The following is a 23,902-nucleotide window of genomic DNA, read 5'->3' as shown; positions in this document are numbered from 1 at the left end:
TGGAAGCACAGAAAGGGGAAGGGACTCAATGAAGGCAAAGGATGAAAGCCCTTGGAGGCTTCTCAGAATCCTACTTGCATGCCGCGAGTTTTTTGCCATGTTGATAAAGTTTCTTGCATGTTGATAAAGTTTCTAAGAAAATAGAATGCCTTTTTTCTTACTGCCATGCCTTCTTTTAAATTCAGCCTGGAGTCATTCTGAGAAGCCAAAGTTATAACCATGGGCACTTGCATAAATAGGAGGAAATGAAAAACAAATTATTAGAATTATTTCAGCATGGATGTTTGCCCATAATAAATTGAGATCCATTTATGTTTTTTCAGAGGTGGATTTTAAGAAGATAGATCTATTAATGTAAATTATTTATGCCGTTACCCGTTATCTTGGGCACTGTGGTGATAGCAAAATGAACACCAGTTGGTAAGAACTTTGATTGCAGTGACCTTGACTCCTCAGTGTCTCCCCAGTAATAAGGTGCAGATTTATGGAAACGTTGTCCTTGAAGTCCCTGAGCATCTTGATTGCTTTTTGATGCTTGGGACTGGGATGGCTGATTGTCATGAGTCCATGTCTTCCAAGCTGTTAGAGGTCCCGAGTCAAGCTTTATAAGACATTCTTCCCAAGTTGCCAGAATGCATAATCTGAGTATCAATTACAGATAGGGGTTGTTATTATTCCTGTGTCAAAGGACTACAGTTCAAGAAGTAGTACAGTGCTTGAGGGAAAGTTCTGGCAGACTAGTTGGGTTTCACTGTCTGCCACTCACTCTGCTGCAATATGATATGAGACAAACACAGCCCTAAAAATCTCCACGGTGCAGAATCACCTGGGGCAGAAAGCTCGTGAGGGAAAGGGATTCTGAGCATTGCCCTGACCAAGTTCCTCCATGACATTTAGAAAAGAGAAGAATCAAATAAACTGGAGGCACAAACGTATCTAAAGTGAGTTTACCAAATATGACCCTGCATCTAGAACAAGATCTGAGGTTGCTTGTGGAAGGCTCCCACACTACCACCTTAGGAGCACGAAAGGGAACAAAAGAAAGAAGAAAAATGTGAGAGAAGAGCAGGAGGACAGAGAAGAAAATCTTAAGATAGTCAAAGAGCAAAGAGAAAACCTGTGGTTGCAGCTGTGCGTGTGCAGGGGCAGCTGGTGGGGCACCCGCTGCCGGGAGTGGAGTGCTGTGGCTTTCAGTTGGGTGCCAGTGGGGGGGAGGCCTCACTGTGGGCAGGTGCCTTGTGTTCTGTGCTGTCCTATGAAATGGGATGCACTTTTCTTTTTTGCAGTCACCTAGTGTTTCTCATGGATGAATTCTTCCATAAACAGACAAACCTGGAAATGTTGACTAAGTTCAAATTATTCCCTAATATATTATCTGGTACTAAATTCATCTTTTCAAGACAAATGTTACAGCAGAACTGTAACCTCCACCATTTCTGCTCAGACTAGAAGACTGAAGAATGCTATCCCTGTTGCCAAAAACAGACTTCCATTAATATTAAATCAGACTGATGAAAGCTACCATAAATATCCTGAGTGAACTTTTAATTTCTGCCTTACAAGAAGCATTGTGTAAAAGAGTTTCATGTTGCCACAGTGGTTTTAGAATTCATATTTTATAAAACTAACATAATTAACTTGTAGAAGATTGCTCTTTTACTGAAGAATTTGCATGATTCAGTCAAATATTCTCATCCAAACTGTAGTGTGTGATGGCTATAAAACTTGTTACATCTAGGAGAGTGAGTCGAACAGTGGGCTTCTGATGCCAACACGAGGATAATGCTTTTCACCAGTACTTTTGGTTCAGCATTAGTGTATACTGGTATTTCAAGAAGTTCAAGGAAATTCACATTATGAAAAAATTATGTATAAACTTCAAAATTGTCTTCATCAAAATAAATCTGGGGTGAACATTAGGCTTAGCTGCTAAGACACCACACGGCACACCTACATCCCCCATCGTAGTGTGGGGTCCACCTCTGTCTCTCTGCCTCCCAAACAAGTAAATATTAAAAAATATATATATATATGGGGCTGGTGCAGTGGTGTAGCAGTGTAAGCTTCCACCTGTGGTGCCAAGGTCCCATATGGGTGCCAGTACAAGTCCCAGCTGCTCCACTTCTGGTCCAGCTCCCTGCTTATGGCCTGAGAAAGCAGCAGAGTTTTGCCCAACTCTTTGGGCCCTGTACCCACATGTAGACCCAGAAGAAGCCTGGTTTCAGACCAGCCCAACTCTGGCTGTTGTGCTCATTTGTTAAGTGAGCCAACAGATGAAAACTCTCTCTCTCTCTGTATCGTCTCTGTCTGTAACTCTGCCTTTCCAATGGACAAAAAAATCTTTTCTTTTAAAAAAAAGTTTAATTTGTTAAACATTTATTTATTTGAAAGATTAAAAAAGAGAAAGAGAGACTCTTCCATAGAGTTATTTACTCCGAAAGCAACAGGGCCCAGGTCAGGGAGAAGCTGGGAGCCAGAATTCCACTGGCCTCCCTAAGGAGGGAGGGGCCAGGTATTTAGGCTGTCAGCAGGTGCTTTCCCGCCACATTAGTGCAAAGCTGGTTCAGTAGCAGGGCCTCTGGAACTCAAAGTGGTGCCCCATTACAGCATGCCAAAATTACAAGCGACAGCTTAGCTTCCACTAAAACGCAACACCAGCCTGTAAAAGTATCCTTTTTGATGAACTCTTTTAAAAAAGATTTATTTTATTTATTTAAAAGGCAGAGTTACATAGAAATAAAAAGGGAGAGACCTTTTTTTTTTTTTTTTTTTTCTGTTGGTTTAGTCCCCAAATGGCCATAACACAGGTGGAATTCAGGAGACAGGAGTTTCTTCTGGGTCTCCCACATGGGTGCGGGGCTCCAAGGCCTTGAGCCATCTTTCACAGGGGCATCAGCAGGCAGCTGCGTGGGAAGTAAGGACTCCATCTGGCACGCACGTGGACTGTTGGCACTGCGGTGACAACCTCACCCCTTATACCATAGCACTTAATGGTGAACTCCACTTTTCCGTGAACTTTCGTGAACTTCTCTGGTCTTCAAGGGCAACCTGCTTGGAAGAAGTAGCTGAGAAGAACTTGGAAGAAGCCATACTCCCACAGACTCAATTCAGTATTCATTTTATCTGCATAATTAAGCATTTAAAAAGTATCTATATCTAAAAAGGCCCCTTCTCTTTTTGTGAGGCTTTGTTTTAAGATAACATTTTGAGTTTTAATGAAAAGCTATTTCAGAAATTTCGGTTAACTTGAGTGATTGCGGAGCCATTATTACTGGTTTGCGGAAGAACAGCTAGTATAATTCAAAGAGTGCCTGTGGGGCAAAGTGCTGTGGAAGATTTGCTAAAACAGGTCCTGTTCAGTTGGGTTAGAATCACCTGCCTTTTGGCTGTGTGCCATCTAGCATATTCAGTTATACTGAGTGGGCAGAAAATTATAGAATTCAGGAAATTATGTTCTAAACACACCAACCTTCAGTTGAGAAAACTTTCCCATGGCCAGAAAATTTCTATCAAAAAAAAAAAAAGTGTTGCTTGCACTTTGTGAAATGGATCACAGAGAAAGTTTACCCAAGCCACATGATCAGCATGGAACCAGAGTAGGTATCCAACAACCCTCTTCCAAAACATCTTGACAAGGAAGAGGTAGCTTAGGCTGATGTAAGACTTGTGAAACTGCATAGCCTAGTAGTTAACCGCTTGCTGGTCATTCATGTTTTCAGTTTTTGCTTTGTCATGTAAAGGAAGCAGCACTCTGTACAGCAGCTGGCATGATGACTGTCATGTTCACAGACTGTGGTAAAGTGTACGTAGAAGCGACCATTTTGACCATTTTGACCAGTCAAGTGTTCAGTGGCTTTAAGTACAATTGCATTGTTGTGCAACCATCGGCACTTCTCTGTGCTGAACTTCAGAACTTCTCTGTGAATCCTAACTGAAACATGTGCCCATTACAGTCAACCATCCGCCCCTCTCAGCCTCAAGCAACCAGGATACTGCTGCATCGTATGTATCTCACTCTGTGTACCCTGTCTAAAGCAGAATCACGTAATGTCCTGTTGTGAATGCCTTTTTTCAATTACGCTAATGTTTTCAAGGTTCATCCATGTTGAGCCTATGTCAAATTTCCTCCCTTTTTAAGGATGAAAAACATCACGCCATAGAGGTGGATACTGTGGTGCAGGATGCAAGTCCTAGGTTGAGACCCTTATCGTGCCCAAGTGCCTGGTTTGAGTGACAGCTCCCTTTTGATCTAGCTCCATGTTCGTGCGCACCCTGAGAGGCAGTACACAGCGGTTCTAATGCCACCCACATTGGAGATCTGGGTACCATTCTGAGCTGCAGACTGCAACTGAGCCCAGCCCGCCAGGGTCGCAAGCATTTGGAGAATGATCCATCAGAGGGAAGATAAATCTTTCTTTCTCTCTCTTTCTTGTTCAACCTTTATAAAAAGAAAGAAAATCTAATTCCAAAAGGTGTTTAAATATATGTATGTTTGCATGTGTGTACATATACACTGTGCATGCACACCGCATTCCATCAATTGATGTACTTAGGCTGCTTCGACTTGAATAGATTTTTTTTAAGATTTTTTTTTTTTTGGAAAGTCAAATAGACACAGAGGAGGAGACAGAGAGGAAAATCTTCTGTCTTGAGTCACTCACTAAGTGACCACAATGGTCAGAGCTGAGCCAATTCAAAGCCAGGAGCCCGGAACCTCTTCTGTGTCTCCCACGTGTGTGCAGGGTCCCAAGGTCTCCCATGTGGTACAGCATCCTTGACTGCTTTCTCAGGCCACAAGTAGGGAACTGGATGGGAAGCGGGGCTGCCAGGATTAGAACCAGCACCCATATGGGCTCTGGGTCATTCAAGGCAAGGACTTTAGCTGCTAGGCTAGTGCACTGGGCCCAACTTGCATAGATTTTGATAACAGTAGAATCATGTTCTGTTAGATTTTCATCACCACAACAAAATACCTAAAGGACCTTGCTTTATAAGCAGAAAAAATTGGTTGGGGCTCATGATTCTAGAGGTCCATAGTCTGAGATTGGGTGGCCCCCATTGGTTGACATCAGCCAGGCATGTTCTTGTGGAACAGAGCATCACGTGGCTGGAAAGGCTGTGTGTGGAACATGCGCACATAGACAGCCAGCAAGCAAAGAGGGCAGCTGGCTGGGCTCAGGTCTTATAACCAGCTGTCTTGTGAGAGCTGCTTTCTGAGGGGGAAGGGTACTAACCACCCCCACTCTGCAACGTAAGAACCTGCCACTAGACCCACTAGTTCCCAACACCATGATTGGATCAAGTGGCCAAGCCTCTAGGACTATTTTATGATTTCAGTTGTAAATGTCTGAGTTATGGGGCCATATCCTATCCCAAACCCAAAGCACCACACCAGATTTTTTTTTTAAAGATTTATTTATTTTATTACAAAGTCAGATATACAGAGAGGAGGAGAGACAGAGAGGAAGATCTTCTGTCCGATGATTCACTCCCCAAGTGAGCTGCAACAGCCGGTGCGCGCCGATCCAAAGCTGGGAACCTGGAACCTCTTCCGGGTCTCCCACGCGTGTTCAGGGTCCCAATGCACCGGGCCGTCCTCTCCTGCTTTCCAGGCCACAAGCAGGGAGCTGGATGGGAAGTGGAGCTGCCGGGATTAGAACCGGCACCCATATGGGATCCTGGGGCGTTCAAGGCGAGGACCTTAGCCGCTAGGCCACGCCGCCGGGCCCCACACCAAATTTTAAAAGTAGAAACAACTCATTTAACTATATATCCTGAAAGAGTGAGGAGTATTTGATATGCTTTCTAGTTTGTAACATTTTATATGGCTGTACTCAATATTGTGTCCGCCATTTACGAAGCTACAAGAAACCATCTATTGAGTAAAGTTTCTGGTCCTTTGTGGTCATGAGGAGATGGAATCCACAGAGCCCAGTGATTCTCCAAGTGGACATCCCAGTGCTGCTGCTTGAATAACTACATCTCTGGAACCTGCAGTTTCTTTCAGTAACCCCTACGATGTTGCAGTGCTTAACTCAGAGCAAGCATTAACTCAACGGTGGATGGCTTCTTCTTTTTAAAACTTTTCTTTATTTATTTGAAAGGGAAAGAGATCTTCCATCCACTGTTCACTCTCCAAAAGGCTGCAGAAGCCTCAATGGCTCAACCTTTTACACCATAACGCTAGCCCCTATGGTTAGTTTCTTAAGTCCCAGACCCTAAACATTGGCCCTTTCATTTAGTGTTAAGAGGGAAATTGGGAACAATTAGGGTCACTTCCTTAGTGACTGCTTGAGACAAGCAGTTAATGAGATGCCCCTTTCCCCTCCTGACTACAAATACAGGTGGTGTTAGGAGGAAAAGCTCTCCTGTTAGCCAGCAGGACCTATCGGTTGACGTGACAGTTAGCAGATCGAGTTAAGACTTTGGGAACCAATTTTACCAGTTTCTCTTCTGAAGCAGGAGTTGGCTCTGAACTTCCACCACCTGTTTGGAAGAGAGTAAGGAAAATAGGACTATGGGTAAAATAAGTACATTTACTTCTAATCAAAATAATCTGGAATGTTCAAGGCGACCGTGGGAAGGAAATCCACTTGAAGACACCTTCTACTTCAAAAATAGGAATAAGTAAAACATCATAGCAATCTCTTCTGAAAAACACACAATTAACTGGTCATCAGTGAGATTTATCCCAAGGATACAAGCCCTCACAAACAGGTTCAAAGGGGCTATTATTTGAGCAATTAAGAGCTATCATCTAAGAAATCTGGTTAGGAAAAACAGCTGAAAACGGGGTGCTTTGCTAAAGCCAAGGCTGCACATGGGATTCACCTGCAGGGCTTTTTCCAACACTCGCCCCTGACTTGCACCCTGGCCTGAAGAAATCCTCCTCTCTGAACGCTGACTCCAGCTTTCCTTAACGCTCCCTAGCTTCTAATAGACGGTTAATGTACCAGCGGCAGTCCTGATGGAAATTTTCTTTGTCACAAAGCAAACAACTGACTTTGAAAAAAGAAATTATCAGGCCCGGCGGCGTGGCCTAGCGGCTAAAGTCCTCGCCTTGAAAGCCCCGGGATCCCATATGGGCGCCGGTTCTAATCCCGGCAGCTCCACTTCCCATCCAGCTCCCTGCTTGTGGCCTGGGAAAGCAGTCGAGGACGACCCAAAGCTTTGGGACCCTGAACCCGCGTGGGAGACCCGGAAGAGGTTCCTGGTTCCCAGCATCGGATCGGTGTGGCACCGGCCCGTTGCGGCTCACTTGGGGAGTGAAACATCGGATGGAAGATCTTCCTGTCTGTCTCTCCTCCTCTCTGTATATCCGGCTTTCCAATAATAATAATAAAATCTTTAAAAAAAAAGAGAGAAATTATCTAATAGTCAGGAGGAGAGAGATTCCAACTGTTGGTTTACTCCCCAATTGCCCTAAACAGCTGGGATCAGGCTGTAGCCAAATCCAACAACCAGGAACCCAATTCAAGTCTCCCATGATAACCCCAACCATCCCCCCTGCCTCCCAGATGGAGTTATGAGCTGGATCTAGCAGAAAGGAAGACCCAGGAAATGGAGCCAGAGTCAAATCCAGTATTCTGGGGCATTGCAAGATGGCCTAGTGGCTAAAAGACCTCGCCTTGAACGTGCCAAGATCCCATAAGGGTGCCAGTTCTAATCCCAGCAGCCCTGCTTCTTATCCTGCTCCCTGCTTGTGGCCTGGAAAAGCAGTTGAGGACTGCCCGAAGCCTTGGGACCCTGCACCTGCGTGGGAGACCAGGAGGAAGTTCCTGGCTCCTGACTCGGATCGGTGCAGCACCAGCCGTTGCAGTCACTTGGGGAGTGAATCAGTGGACAAAAGATCTTCCTGTCTGTCTCTCCTCTCTGTGTATCTGACTTTGCAATAAAAATAAGTAAGCCTTTAAAAACATCCCGTACTCCAGTGTGAAACATGGAGACCTCCGCCGCTAGGTTATGTACTCACCCCAAGAGACTTTTTAAAAGTAATTGTCAAAATTTTAATTGACATAAAATTACACCTATTCATGGGGTGATGTGAGAAATTTTTAGTGCATGTGTGTGACACTTAAGGATCACAAGAGATGGGATATCCACTGCCTCAGTTACCAGTTCTTTGTATTGGAGACATTTAAATCTCTTCTGCTATTTCAAAATATGTAATTGTTTCCAAATATTCTTACCCTTCTGGGCCATAGACAACATGAGAAGTAATTTCTTCTATCCTGCTATAACGTATACCCATTAACCACACTCTCTCTAGCCTTCCTGTCTCCACATTCTTCCTGCTTACTAGCAGTCACTATTCCACTCTACCCCTAAGGGATCAAGTTTACGGCTTCCACAAAAGAAGTGAGAATATGCAGCATTTGAACAACAGACTAAAAACAGCACAAATTACCCCCTCATCCCTGTGGAATATAAATGAAAGATGAAAATCCCAGACTTTCAAATCTGAAAAGCTCAGGCTTTCAAATCTGTGAGACCTGGATTCCAACCTAGACCCCACCAATTCCCTGTGTCATCTTGCACAAGCTATTGTTCCTACCTGCAAAATGCGAATAACACGTTTGTCGTGAAGATGCAATAAGGAGAATGTTCAGCATAGCACTGAGGCATTCGAGAGGGAAATCTGTCTACTAGTTCACTCCCCAAATGATTGCCACAGCTGGGAAGCAGCTGGGCCAAAGTCAGTACCTGACATTCCGTCATGGTCTCGTACTGGCAGGGGCCCAAGCCATTATCTGGCGCCTTCCAGGTGTTTTAGCGGGCAAGTGGATTGGAAGCAGAGGTGGAACTCAAATCAGGTATTCTGATGCGGGATTCAGTCATCCCAAGCTGCCCCTTTATTCTGTCATTATTAATCTAAGTGGTATTATCTGGACAAGACCAATCAACTGTGTTTGCTAATCTGTATCAAAGGCAGTATGTAAGAAAATATTTCCAGCTTATAATCTTCAAAGGATATGTTCTTCTGTGTTGCAATTGTTACTTTACCCGACATAGTGATATGTGGCTGGAGTCCACCTCTCATACAGCGAAGAGCTGCGGTGGCAGAATGCATTGTGATTTTTAGCATTTTTATCTGAGCTGAGTTAAACTGAGCTTAAAATCATGGAAGACCTGAGTGGGCCCCAGGCGCAGGCTGACAGTCAGCTGGGTGCCCACAGACAAGCAGTCCATCTGACCTCAGCTTCAGCCTTGATAAATGAGTTCAATTCAGAAAGCCTCTGTCTACAGAGGACTAGTAACCACACCTCCACCAGCCTCGGCTCTCAAGAACACAACCAGGAAATAAACGAGTTCTTTGAACCACCAAAATAGCTGTTTCAAATGCCCAACACTCATCCTGTGTCTTTACCCAAGGGGAGGTCCACGCGTTCACTGTGAGCCCGTTTGCCCTGCATGTATAAAATAAACTTAATTATTCATTTTCCTAGCCCACAGCAAGTGGAGGAGGTGGGAATGGTGGATGTGACAGTTGGGTGAGTTAGGGCAGCCAGAGGCTAATTAATGTGAGGCCAGCGGTGGTCAGCTGCTGTCCTTCCAGTTGGGTGAAAAGAGTGAGAAGAACTTTGACTGTGGTGGTGATGGTCTCCAAAATGAAGTGTTTGGTGCCTTGACTTTCAAAAGTCAATTAGCATAGGCTTTCCAAATGCTTTTTATTGTAGTAAATTATATGAAACATCACCTTTTAATGATGTGTCAGTGTGGAGATGATTGGCATTTTAACCACTTGTCGGTGGGAAATGCAGTAGCATAAAGAATACAGCATCGCACAACCATCACCATGGTTCCATTCTCAGCAACAGGTCATCATCCCAAACAGGCACCTGTGCACATTCGAGGTCCTTTCCCCTGTCTTTTGGGTCTACTTGTTGGGTCTCTCCTATGAGTAGAATCACACAAATTTGTTCTTTCTGTGTCTGGTTGTCATCTCTGAATGTTTACTTCCCCATGTTTACCTGTGTTGTGGCATGCATCAGAACTTGATAGATTGTAATTAATTTTTAATCTTTAATGAAGGAAGGTTCTTATGCAGTAACAGATCCCTCGACAAAAGTGAGGTGGCACCTTACAGACAGCCAGACTCACCCTTATTTTGGCTGTGCAAAAGGGAAGGAGGGTGCAAACCATAATGGAGGTGTGATGAGAAATCGCAGGCGTTTCTCCAACACAAAACCAAGTCCAAGCTTTGTTCTGAGTGTCGACATTGTTCATTTTGTTAACCTGATTAAAAACATCATCCACAATGGCCAAGCTCCACACCTGCCACCTGACAAAGCAAGCCACAACCTAAGTCCGCTACGTGAAACAAAATCACACCGAGGCAAGGTTGTTCTGTCTCTCTGCCTGCTTCCTAAAGAGTGTGTGTGTGTGTGTGTGTGCGCGCGCGCGCTGTGCATTCATGTGAGCATACTGGGGCTTGCTATGGGAGCTATTCCTTTATACTTTATTTTGTGTAAGAAAAAAAATGCCTTTGTGTCTGCATCAACAAGGTATGTTACAAGTATTCCTTCAGCTTTACAATGGGGTTTAAAAGTTAGGTTGTTAACCTTCCAGAAAGCTCCAAGTGGGAGATGAGTAGGAAGGGGTGCTGCTCCTATGAGGGAGCAACAGCTCACAATAAGGGGGAAAGACTGCTGCTTTTGTCCTGCTTTCCAGAAAGCCCAAGATAAATCAAGGGGCCCTGGGCGCAATTGACGGCCTCCGCAGGCGTTCCAATGCTAATGCACTGAGCGAAAGGGGTGAGAGTTAATCTACTTTTGATTAGAGGAGGGAGTTCTTTTCTTGTGCAAAGGCTGGCGTGAGTTGGGTGGGAAGAGTTGAAACTGCAATAAGAGGCTGAAGAACTTCTGTCAGCATGGTGTAAAAAAGGTAGCTCCCTGAGACAAAGGAGTGGGCAGGAGAGGAATGTGTGGTTGGGCTCCCATTCACAGGAGCTTCAGGAGGAGCCCCCCACCCTCCCCACCCCCACACCCCAGCTTTGTTAACCCTGTCCTCCTCGGGCGCTGCTCTGCTTTCCAGGAATCCCTTCCACAGGCACTCAGCAGTGCTGGGCAGGCTAGGGCAGAGTGCCCACTTTGCTTGGCCTGCTGGGTTGTCCATAGTGACATCTGATCACACTGCATGTGGCTACCTGCACTGCCTTTAGTATGTGACTGAAAATGCACAAGCCCAGAGTTGTCCCTGACCCAAAGCAGCTAAGACCCAGAAAGAATGTGGAAAAATGTGGAAGCTCGAGCAAGGCAAGTGTCCATGAGGGGAAGGGATAATCCCAACAATGGGACTAGGATAGGTAAAAACAGAAAAACCCAGGGGCAGGTGTTTGGCTTAAGGTGAGATATTCTTTGAATGGCTGCGTCCCATATTAGAAGGCCTGGGTTGGAGCCCTACCTCATATTTTTAATGATTTATTGATTTGAAAGGTAGAGTGGCAGAGAAAGAGATCTCCATCTGCTGAGTCTGGAACTCCAAATGGATTTCTTGTGTGGGTAGCAGGGGCTGGAGGACTTGGGCCATCTTCTGCCTGTCTTTCTAGGAGCATTAGCGGGGAACTGGATCGCAAGTGGAGCACCTGGGACTTGAATGGGCTCTTTGATTTGGAATGTCCTTGTCCAAGATAGCAGCTTAGCTTACTCTGCCGCAACACTGGTCTACAAGCGGAAAGGAAGACAGAGAGCTAGCGAGCACCAGGGACTGGGAAAATTTCTAACAGTGAGTGTGAATGCACATGCTGGGACAAGAAGGAAAGAGAAAGATGAAACATGGGCCCAGAAATGCAGGGCTACTTATCTACCTTGAGATGTCCCTCTGTGCTGAAAGCCAGGGACAGTTACTGAAGGATTTTATACAAGAGGGGTAACCTCATCTTAGAGTTTCAGAAAATCATTTGATATTGGAGGGCTTACAGTGCCATGATGGAGGCGCTGTAGGGATGTCCTCACAGAATCCAATGGGAGATGAGAGCCAGATCAGGACTGTGATGAGAGAGAGGAGGAGTCAGTTCCAAAAGAGATGGAGGAGGGAGGAGAGACAGGACTCCCTGCTCACGGAGACGCAGCCAGCTTTGGGGTGGCTTCCAACTTTGAGTCTTATTTAACTTTCCTTAATTATCATGCTTGAAATTACCCCAGCAGAACTCTGATGATAATTAACATGAATCAGTTTCTTATTTTCAGGTACTTTATGCACTGCCAAGGCTTCACATCCCTGAGCCACCACATTGGGTACCTGCATCTTGTGCATTAAGGGTTGTGGCCGCACATAATTGCATCTGTCTGCTTGCTCACCTGCCCTGGGACCAGGAGAATAAAGAAGCTGGGTGCTGTGTGCCTGCACCTGGTGAGGAGGAAAACGTTCAGAAATGTGGGACACAGAAGAGCAACTCTTAAGAGTGGCAATGAACTTCCATCATTTACCTTCTACAGCTGGCTTAGTTTCAAGACCTTTGACTTTTTTTGGAATTTGTTTTATGTTTATTTGAAAGGTAGAGTCATGGAGAAAAGGAGAGGTAGAGAGATCTGCCATCCACTGGTTCAGTACACAAATGGCCACACTAACCAGGAGCTGAGCTGAGCTGAAGCCAAGAACTTCTTCTGGGTCTCTCACATGGATACAGGGGTCCAAGACCTTGGTACATCCTCTGCTGCTTTTTCAGACCAGAAACAGGGAGCTGTATGGGAAGAGGAACAGCACTGCAGGTCAAAGATTAGCCTGCAGGCCACCACATTGTCCCAAGATCTTTAACTTTTGTTTGAGGTGCTAGCGTTGGGCAACACCTCATTCTGTAGAACGGAGTGAGCTGGCCTGCCTTGGTTTGTAGGCAGAAAAGGGCTGAGGAAAGCAAAAACAAAGAACACAAAGCCGGACTGGTTGTTTCAAAGTTAATTTCCTCTTAGGGTTGAAACAGTGGGACTTCCTTATCTTTCTGGCTCAGGGAACTGAGCCCCTTCTGATTGGCTGCTGTGACTAGGCTGGGCTGCTTTGGAAAACTGGGCTGGGCTCAGTCTGAGCAGGTGGTGTTTAGCACAATTGACTCCATCCTGATCTGCTAGAGCATATTGCAGGAAGCTTGTCTGAAACAGTAACCTCCTCTAAATTTACCAGCTTTCCAGCCTGTGCCCACTGGGTACCTGGCAGTTTGCCAGCTTTCTAGTCTGTGCCCGGCACTGTGCTGTGCTTCAGCTGATTTGGCATCACACTGGGGCTGCCTGTTTGGAAGGTTTTTAAACACTTAACGTTTATTTGCATTAAAATGCACATCAATGGGTGGATAAAAATAATGATAAGATGAAAGCATGCTGAAAAAAGTAAAAATAAGAATTGATTGGTTGCAAGTAAGTATGGAAAAATATTTAGCATGCAGCAGGATGTGTGTCCACATCTCTGTTTAAGAGGAGCCTTTAATTTTGTGGCTGATATCAACATGTTATAGTTTGAAAACCCTAGGCACAATTTTCAAGCCAATATTTAATAAAACAACAGAAAAGTAAATTTTTCTGCTGTGACTGTTATGGAAGAGACCTTTGCGATTGTTACAGTCAACAATAACATTTAAGTTCCATGCAGCATTTGTAACAAAATTTTCAGTTCCTTTATCATTCTTTAGGTTTTGTGTATTTATACATATCAACTTAAAGTCAGTCAAGACCATTAATTTATCCTTTTTTAACATTTAGTTTTATTTGAAAAGCAGATTTTACAGAGAAGGAGAGACACACAGAGAGAAAGAGGTCTTTTATTCACTGGTTTACTCCCCAGCCACACAGACCAGAGCTGAGCTGATCCAAAGCTGGGAGACAAGCTGGGAGCCAGGGGCTTCTTCCCTGCCTCCCATGTTGGGTGCAGGAGCCCAAGGCCTTGGACCATCCTCTGCTGCTTTACCAAACTATAAGCAGAGAACTAGATTGGAAGTGGAGAAGCCAAGATAAGAACTTGTGCCAGTATGGGATGCCTGCACTAGCAGGTGAGAGATTAGCCTATGGACCCAAAGACCTTGATTTTTAAAATGGTTATCAGAAGTGTTGAGAATAATGAGTGTCCATTTGCTTAAAGGATGTTGGTACACTCATGCTAATGCTGTTTCTTAATGCCTACATCTTAGATTATTGTAGCCTCCCAGTTCATAAAGACTAGGGGAAACTAAGAGAATATACCCAATTGTGTTTGAGCCTAAATGAGTGGTGAGCCTGCAGCATATTCAAGGCTAGGACAGTTTTAGCAGCATTCTCCTTCCCTTACTCCTGATTTCCCCAACCCCACTCCCTCCCCAATATTCTTTTCCTGGGAAAATCTGCCAAGTCCTGTTCACCTCCAAAGCCAGCTGTCCCATCTCCTCCCATTGTAGTCTCCCAGTTCACCTTGTTGCAAGGAAAAGGTGGGGAATCAATGGAGGGGCCTGAGCCACTACATCTGTTATTGCCACCACTTGACAAACAGATTGTGTCCAACCCTTGTCACCTGTACTTCACCTTGTGTTGAAAGTGCAATCCAAGGTAAAGAGGCTGACGCTGCCCGGCGTCTTGTTCTTTCCTTGGAGCCACTCAGACTTCAACATGATGCCCAGAAGATCCACCTCTGCTGCACAACTGGGGAGACCGAAGTGAAGGCTGACCTCCTGGTCATGCTCTCCGTCCTCTCCTGGGGATCTCTCTCAGCTCTCCCTACCTCTTTCTCTCTTAGTCCCCTCTCCTCTCTCTGCCCTGTCCTTCCTCCTTTTCCCTCATCTGTTTCTCCCCCTGCTCCCTATTCCTCTCCCTATTCCTCTCCTTCTTTACCCTGCATGGGGTCTTTGTCTCTAGAGGGAGCAGCCCAGATGAGCAGCAGACATGGGAGGTGTTTATGTCTTTGCAAATGCCCCCTTCCTGGAGTGGAAAGTGATGGAAGAAAGAGCCGTGTGGACCCTGTTCTACTGAAAGCCATCTCAGTGCCTGAGATCCTTAAGCAAGTGCCCTCACCTTGCTTGGCTCCTTGTTTACATCTCCTTCAATAGCACTTTCCCCTCCAACCCCCGCCCCACCGCCTCTCATCCCACTCTGCAACTCCCTGGCAGTTGGCTAGCTCCTGTTCCATTTTCTTTAACAAGGCTCCATCCACTGATCTTTGGTCTCATCACATGCTTCAGTGGCTGCCACCACCTGCATAGCAGGAGCAGTTCTCTGTGATCACCCTGGCTGTCTCCCTCAGTAGGGTGTGAGAGCTCTTTGACATGCCCTGCTCCAGCCTCTTGCTGCTCAGACCCTTCCCTGTGGGTCCAGCTCCTTCCACTGCCCTGGCCTTTTGCCACCCTGGCTTTGGTTTTCTAATCCCTCTCGGTCCTCCTGGGTGTGGTGTCTCCTGTCTTCCTCTCTCCATACTCACATGGCAAATCACCCTTAAGGATTCAGCTTTCCCCCCAGGCTCCCTGGCCCCTGGATCGGCCACACCCGCTTTGCCCACTCACCCTTCCACTCTGTAGACTTTCCCAGCAGTGCAGCCTTAGGGCTGGATTGCACTGCTTTACTTATGTTTGTCTTTGATGAGATTGGGAGCTCCTGGATGGGAGGAGGGAGCGGGAGGGGGGTGTCATGTTTTATTTCATTTTTAAAATTTAATTTCTAACTTTCAAAACAGAATTTGATACCTGTTCTCATGGCCTCTGCAAAAGGTGAGATGAGGGATGGGTTTGAATGGATGAATAGGAATGTGCTTTTAAACCATATGTACAAATGTGAGTTATCCTGGGTTCAGTGGCATCCAAAGTGATGTAGTGCCATCCATAGTTGTATGGTTGCCTACCCATAAGCCCAATCGATCCAAGATCAAAATAATAGAGAAAAAAAACATATGATTGTACTGAACACTTTCTATACATCGTTCTTCTCTAAGCAATAGAGCATTGTGGTTACTCACATAGTATTTATGTCATCTGGGATATTCTAAGCAACTTAGTTGACTTCAGACACACAGGAGGATGTGTATGGATTCCATGGACATACAAGCCCATTTAATATAGGGGACTTGGGTGTTGCTAGTCCCAGTTTCTTGTGGACATCGAGGGACAAACGTGCATGCAATTTAGGAAGCAAACTGCTGGAGAAACAGATGACTAGTTTGTAGGAAAGGTGGAGGAATGGAGGGAAAGAACAACAAGACTGTACAGTAATATACGTGTTATAATTGCAAACAGCAGTCGTTTTCTTTTTAAAAAAGATTTATTTCTTTGAGGGGAAGAATTACAGAAAAAGAGAAAGAATCTTCCATCTGCTTTTTCACTCCCCCACATGCCCCAGCAGCCAGAGTTAGGCTGATCCAGAGCCAGGAGCTTCTTACAGGTCTCCCATGTGGGTTCAGGGGCCCAGTGACAATAGCAGGGAGCTGAATTACAAGTGGAGCAGCCAGGACTCGAACTGTCATCCTTATGGATTGCAAGTGCTGCAGGCGGCGACTTTGCCCGCTGCACCCTGGAAGTTTTCATATTATGATTTATCTTCTCTATCATGTTAACCAGGTTATAGTGGTGGGTGTTTGGTGTGGCAGTTATGCCTTGTGGGCTGCCCATGTTCTGTATCCAAGTGCCTGGGTTTGAGTCCCACATACATTCCTCCCAAGTAACTTCCTAATGGGAAACCATGGGGGCAGCAGGGGGCTCAGGTTGTTGGGTCCCTGCCACTCACGTGGGAGAACCAGACTGAGTTCAAGCTGCTCATGTCAGCTAGATCCAGCCTTTACTGCTGTGGGCTTTTAGAAAGTGAACAAGCTGAGAGGAGCGATTCTTTCTCTCTCTCTCTCTCTCTGGCTTTCAAATGAATAAGTACATGAAATTTTTCAAAGATTAAGATGATTTGTTTTGTATACATGTGTTTGTACTTTAGGTTGCAACTTTTTAGATATTATTTCAGAGGAGCATGTTGACGGAGGAGTGTTAAACAACATTTTTTCAGGGCATCTTGTAGAAAGAAGGGAAATTGTCATTGAGAGCACTGTATTTGGCTGCTGTTCCAGATCTTTCCAAGGAAAGGAATCTCTATAGGGTCCTTTCTATAACATCTGGACCAGGGCTTCGCCAACTGCTTAGGGTCAGGCATGCATGTGCACGTGCTTTCCAATCTGTCACATGCTGATTCTTCCGTAACAACAATTACTAGAAATATGAACCAGAGAAGTTAAACAAAACACAAGATAAATTTCATCGGATTCGGCTAATAACCAACTATTCTATCAAATGCCTGTAAACTTTTCTCCCTGCTTCCTTTCAACTTCTGCCCTTACCTCGTTACAGATGGACAGTGTTTGCTAACTGGCTCCTGTGTGTCTTGAACATCTTGGTACAGCACCACAAAAGGCACTACATGAGCATCTTTAGTATCAGACATTACAAAGGATGTGGCAATGAATGAGAGGAGGGCACTCATGTGCAGATTTTATAATGATGGGGATCTTAGGGACATCATCTCATCAGAAAACATGTGTTAAGGGAAAGTTGAAGACACAGAATAGAAAATGATTTGAGAATGAAAAATGCGTGTGTGTGTCCTAAGATTCCCTGCCTTTCTCTTTCACCAGAGTGAACTTTTTCATGCTGCTGTAGAATCATTTTTAGTGCAGAAGTTTTAAATTGATTCTTCATCATGAACAGCAGGATCACCATAGCTGCTGACAAACACCAATAAAATTAATATTAGCTATCAAATGATAGGTCCTAATAAATTGCATTGGGATCTTAACTCTGTCATTTTGAGCACAGAATGCACTGTTATTATCACTGAACTTCAAACCTCTCATTTTGGCTTCAGATGGTTACAGCTGTGAATGCAGTACATGCTACAGTAGCTTTCAGTAACTGGGTCAGGTTTAGAGTACCATATTTAAGTGACTTCACTGAGATCAGAGGAGGGAACAAGTTGTGGCCATGTGACTTTGATCTGTTTTCTGGAGTGACCTACAAAAATTTGGACTCCTAACACTGTATTTTCTCAATAATTTCAGCAGATGAGCAGCTTTGAACATCTCATTTCACTACCCTAGAGCCTGAGGGTTGTGAAGCCCTTCCAGCTGGAGTGGAACCATCACCAGCGGGCAGTGAACCATGGCTCTCTGTCTCTAACCCTAGATGAAATTCTGCAAGTCCCTTCACTCACATCCTTCTCTCTCATGAAGGATTTTGGATCGAACTTCTGCATGTGAGCAAGCTTCACACTTGAAGTGAGCAAAGGATGGGCCATTCTCCCTTTACCCCCCATTCCTTCCGTGTAGATGCAGCCCAACCAGATCCTCTTGTTTTTCTGCCTCAGTTTTGCATACAAGGTGTCCTCCTACAAAGTCTGGTTTAATACAATTCAACATAAGCACTTAATCCATACAGTCAATGCAAGTTGAATATTTTGCACATACATAATTTAATGGAAATATTGGTGAATATTTTTGTCTTGAAAGTATAGGTTGTACATATTTTTCAACATGTGCAGTTATCTCTAGCCCTTCTGCATTTTTCTTCTTTGGGCATTAAGTGTCTCCCATGCAGGTACTTACTGTTCTATTCATAACTCGAAGAAGAATAGATCTTGATATTGTGAGGTTTTAATGCCAACTTCACTTAAGCCTGATTTAGTTTCTTCAAAAGAAAAAAGCTGTTACCACAAAGCCTCTTTAAAGAAAACGCTTAGGAATATTGGTTCACACGTATAATGATTTTAGTATGAAAGAAGAAAAATTTATTTGATGCTCGCTGTGAAATGTGCTACTGAAGAAAGTTAATGGTATATCCCTGTTTTTCGTTGGAGGAATACAAAGATGTAAGAATGAATGTGAGTGATTAAAATGGGGTATAGGAGTGGGAATCGGGCCAGTGTTCCAGATGTGTTGGCAATGGCTGCTTTTCCTATCAAGTGCATGACTTCAGAAACTTACCTACTTCCGGTTCCAGCTTCCTGCTTCCTGTTTCCTGCTAATGCGCACTCCAGCAACAGCAGGTGATGGCTCAAGTTCCTCAGTTGCTGCTGTCCACTTGAAAGACCTGGATTGGGTTCTGGGTGTGCGGCTTCAGTCTGGCTTCAGTCGCCCCAGCTATTGTAGGCATTTGCAGTGTGTGTGAACCAGTAGTGGGAAGAACTCCGTGTCTCCTGTCTCTGTTTTTCCAAAGGAAAAAGTGTGAGAAACAGTGACTTGCTGGTTCTTAAGTTTGGGGCTCTGCTTTTGCCCATAGCACACACCATGTTTGCTGTGGGAGATTGGCAGGCGGTTTTGGTGGTAGGATGAGCATGGTCTGGGAACATTTTACAGGGTTGCTTCCTCAAGCACCGTGGATCACTATGTTGCTGTTGGTCAGGAGCCATTCTGCATTGTTCAGCCCCGGGGAAGGGGATTGTATTTATTTTTTATTTTACGTTGTTTCAGCTGTTTTCACTTTTTTCTTTATTGTTGTCTCGCCTCCTACAGAGTTCCTTTGCAAGCGCGTTGCTGGGGAAGGGGAAGCGCTTTGCCATGAGCAGAACCTTTCTCAGCAGGCCACATAGCTGCTTAGGCACGTCAGCTTACCCTGCTGCGGGTCTGAACCCACACTGCATCTGTTTCAGAGCTGGTTCTCCGTTAAAATGTGTAAAACCACTTCCAAGATGTTTGTGATCATGTTAGCACAAGTGAAACACACTTAATTTTTTTTTTAACTTTTGAGAAATAAGTTGATACTTAAGATTAAGCTTAGTTTTATTCTTTAGCAAATGATAGTTGTCTGACTCAATATGTTTAATTCTGTCACATTTTAGAATTTTTATCTCCACTTTCCTACTGTATAAATTTCAGAATATCTTTTTCACCATACATATGTGTGCATGTGTGGTGTGTGTGTTGATCAGTCAAGGAAATAGTAGGTGATGTTATGTCAAAATTCTGGCATTAATGGTTAACCGTGGTCGTTATCTTGTATTTTATCCATCAAGGGAAACTGTAGTATGTTTTACAGGTATATATTATAAATGCTACTTTCTCCTTGCTGAAAGTACTTGTATAATTAGGTACATATCATAATCATTAACAAGAAAATAGCTGTATTATCAGAGCTAAGGAGTACTTTGGTATCATAATCATTTGAAATACAGAGGAAAGATGAATCATGCATAATGAACGCATACTTTGGTAATGCCAGGAGTGTTGAACACATCCCTCTTATTGATTCCATAGGACTACCTTGCCTGCATCAGGGACCAGACCAGACTTCCCCTGGGGACTGAAGAAAGAGCCTCCCTCTTTGGAAATATCCAGGATATCTACCATTTTAATAGGTAAGCTTCGTTTCTTTTTTTTTTTTTTTTTTAAAGATTTTATTATTATTGGAAAGCCGGATATACAGAGAGGAGGAGAGACAGAGAGGAAAATCTTCCGTCCGATGTTTCACTCCCCAAGTGAGCCGCAACGGGCCGGTACACACCAATCCGAAGCCGGGAACCTGGAACCTCTTCCGGGTTTCCCACGCGGGTGCAGGGTCCCAATGCATTGGGCTGTCCTCGACTGCTTTCCCAGGTCACAAGCAGGGAGCTGGATGGGAAGTGGAGCTGCCGGGATTAGAACCGGCGCCCATATGGGATCCCGGGGCTTTCAAGGCGAGGACTTTAGCCGCTAGGCCACGCCGCCGGGCCCGGTAAGCTTATTTTCAAGTGACCATTCACACTCGGCCACATTGCAAATGCTCTCTAACATGGAAAGCAACACCATCAGCAGGAAACCCCCCAAACTGCTGGGCCCCTTTTTGTGGACAGTCATTCCGCCAAGTTTTCTTCCTAAAGTGTCCTAATTCTTTCCATCCTTATGGCTCGGAAAAGAGTCCTCAGCACCCCTAAAGGGCAGTGACATCTGCCTTCTTTTTCTTCTTTTGCTCACCGCCCTCATGAGTGTCTATCATACTTCATGGTAGAGCTTTTTTTTTTTATTTTTTATTTTTTTATTACAAAGATATACTCAGAGGAGGAGAGATAGAGAGGAAGTGGAGCTGCTGGGATTAGAACCAGCGGCCATATGGGATCAAGGCAAGGACCTTAGCCACTAGGCCACGCTGCCGAGCCCCATGGTAGAGCTTTATATTATTACATCTGCCACTCTTTCGCCCCCTTCCCACCCAACCCTCAGAACGCTCCACAAAGACAAATATGGATTTCATTACAGCCCAAGTGTCTGCAACATCTTCTAGCCCATAGCAGGCATTCAAGCATTTATTGAAGGAATGACTGACTGAATAAAATAAAATAAAAAGGAAACTCCCCCCTGCGATTGCTGTGTGCCTGAGCTCATACACATAAAGTTTCAGTTCATACCAGCATAGAAAGCAGCAGAATGTCAGCCGGCAATGATGGCGACTTTGTTGTAGTGAAACTTCATTGTCAGATTCCAGCCTGGTCTGCCACACTGACTCGACTGTAAGGCAAGCTAAGTCCCATCTGTGTACTAACATGGATAAGTGTCAGTTGCTTGGGGACAGGATCGAAATCTTTTGCTGCTTTTGAATTCCTAACAACTAGTGCCGGCATGGCATATGTTCCTGGAGTCAAGTCAACTCACCCTTTAATGCTGAAAATGTAGGGTGGGGGAAACGCCAGTGCTGGACTAGATTTCTCTTGTATTTGACCACATCAACTTCTCAGACCAGTGTGTGTGTGTTCTGAGTCATGGTTCTCACCCATGCACCTGAGTCACTTGGGAAAATTTTTTTCAAAAATAAGGTGACGCTGAATTCTCCATCCAGAAATTCTGATTATTTGATCTAGTGTGATGCTAGGGCATCAGGATTTTTCAGATATCTTTGGGTGTCTGTAATATACAGCAAGAGGTGGAGTAACAAGGCCTGGCATGATGGCCTAGTGGCTACAGTTTTTGCCTTGAATGTGCCAGGATCCCATGTGGGCGCCGGTTCTAATCCCGGCAGCTCCACTTCCCATCCAGCTCCCTGCTTGTGGCCTGGGAAGGCAGTTGAGGATGGCCCAAGACTTTAGGAGCCTGCACCCGCGTGGGAGACCTGGAAGTAGCTCCAGGCTCCTGGCTTCAAATTGGCTCAGCTCCGGCCATTGTGGCCGATTGGGAAATCGATCAGTGGACAAAGGATCTTCCTCTCTGTCTCTCCTCCTCTCTGTATATCTGCCTTTCCAATAAAAATAAATAAACATTAAAAAAAGGTGGAATAACATTAGGTAAGTGAGTTCAACAAGACAGAGAGAAGGCATAAAAAACTGGCTTAAGGATTCCCAAGCCTGTGTGTTCATCATTAATTCCCCAGAGGTGAGCGGCCCCCAGCTAGCACTAAGTAGGTAAAGATGCTGTGAGCCCCTCTGTGGCTTCTGTGTGCACAGAGAGAATGGCACTGTTCCCTGGGAAGAGGTGAGAGCTCCAGATGCTGGGAGGCCTCTGGCCCCAGCCCTCTTTATTATTTATGGAGGGCTTCATTTGGGCTGAGGTCCTGGTGTGCGAGATGTATCTCCCCTGGAGCCATATCAGGTCAGCCTCTCTGGTTCCACAGCACAGGCGTTCAGCTTACCCACCAGGGTACAACCCTGTTTTCCAGGCCACAGGTCATGAAGTTGTGGCTAACTCCTTTGGGAGCTCTTACTCCCTGGAGGTAAAATCTTCACGTGTTCCACATTTAAAGAAGGGAAGGAATGATTTAGCAAAAAGGAACCATTCCATTGGAGTCCGGCCTATCAAAATTGATTGATGGAGAAGACCTTTACATTACTGGGTGGATTCTCTCCATCTTTGTTGACTCTGAAAGTCTAATATGTCTCAAGACTGAGTCAGAGGGACTGGGTACTGTGAGGATGGTGCACCGTCACAAGCCGTGAACACTGTGCATGTTCCCTATGTAGATCATGGGTATAGCCCTCATCTGTGCATTATCTCGTTTAACCTTTGTCACTCCATGCAATATCACGTAAGCATTTTAAGCATTTTTAGACCAGGAGTCAGTCTAACAGTGTTGGAAGTCCTTTATTCAAGGACCAGCACTGAAAGTCCAATCTGGTCCATTTGACTACTTGGTTTTGTCAAATCTCTAGTTCACTCACTGTATCTTTGAGTCATGTAGTTAACTGCTTTTATGTTTTGACCCCAAGAGTTTGCATTTACTTGCTCTTAAATCTAAATTTAGAGCTTAAATGTCTTTGATATTGCTATATTAGTTACGTAAAAGTATTGATAGGGCTTTATGTTAATGCTTCATATGAATTCTCTATACCTAACATCATTTGATTTCAAGAGACAATTATCTTGCAGATCTGTTGTTGGGGCTTGCAACAATAAATTTTCAAGTTCCCATTACTATTGCAGGTCCAGATTTTTTCAATATAATATAATAATACTGTTGCCAAATACACAAGACCCAAGTCTCTAAATTAAAGAGAGTAAAAACGAATAGTTTTCTGCTGGCCTGAAAAATTCAACAAATTTAATTTATTTCAGGAAATATTTCCAGAACACAGAAAAGTGTAGAGTTGATACAGTAGACACTAGTGAGCTCTCTCCAGCTTTACTAAAACCTTTCTTTGTGCTGTACAAAAGGACCTCAAAAAGCTGATGGGAAGTGGAATTAAAAGCTAAAATGGAAAAAAATTGAAATCTATGCACAGTTGTTTCATAATGTGTATTTTTATATACTTTTTGAAGACCCTTCATGTTCACGTTACAACTTTTTTTGAATCAGAGGATTACAGATAATGTTGCAGCCATTTTTATACCCTTTCCCAGTAGCTCTGTGATAAATGACACACTGACGTGCTGGTAAAGTGATTTTTCAGAGTGTGATGAGGGAGGGCCAATGCAGAATTCATTTACAAGATTTGCCCATTTCTGTGATGGAAACTTTGATCACAGCAGATTTCAAAGATCATTGAGCATTAAATTGAGCACTAATTCACTACAGATGTACACAAAACAG

At 44.5% G+C, this 23,902-nt stretch overlaps 1 protein-coding gene across 1 annotated transcript in view; it reads left to right on the top strand.

The window, feature by feature from the left end:
• Nucleotides 1–23,902, top strand: part of PLEKHG1 (pleckstrin homology and RhoGEF domain containing G1) — a 211,655-nt gene that overhangs the window by 139,904 nt on the left and 47,849 nt on the right. The window contains exon 4 of the mRNA XM_004598357.3: nt 20,167–20,267. Within this exon, the coding sequence (XP_004598414.2) occupies nt 20,167–20,267 (101 nt within the window). The remainder of the gene's footprint in view (nt 1–20,166; nt 20,268–23,902) is intronic.

Source organism: Ochotona princeps, chromosome 1 (genome assembly GCF_030435755.1).
Source record: "Ochotona princeps isolate mOchPri1 chromosome 1, mOchPri1.hap1, whole genome shotgun sequence".
NCBI classification, from domain to species: Eukaryota; Metazoa; Chordata; class Mammalia; order Lagomorpha; family Ochotonidae; genus Ochotona; species Ochotona princeps.
This window is presented reverse-complemented; position numbering and strand designations above follow the sequence as displayed.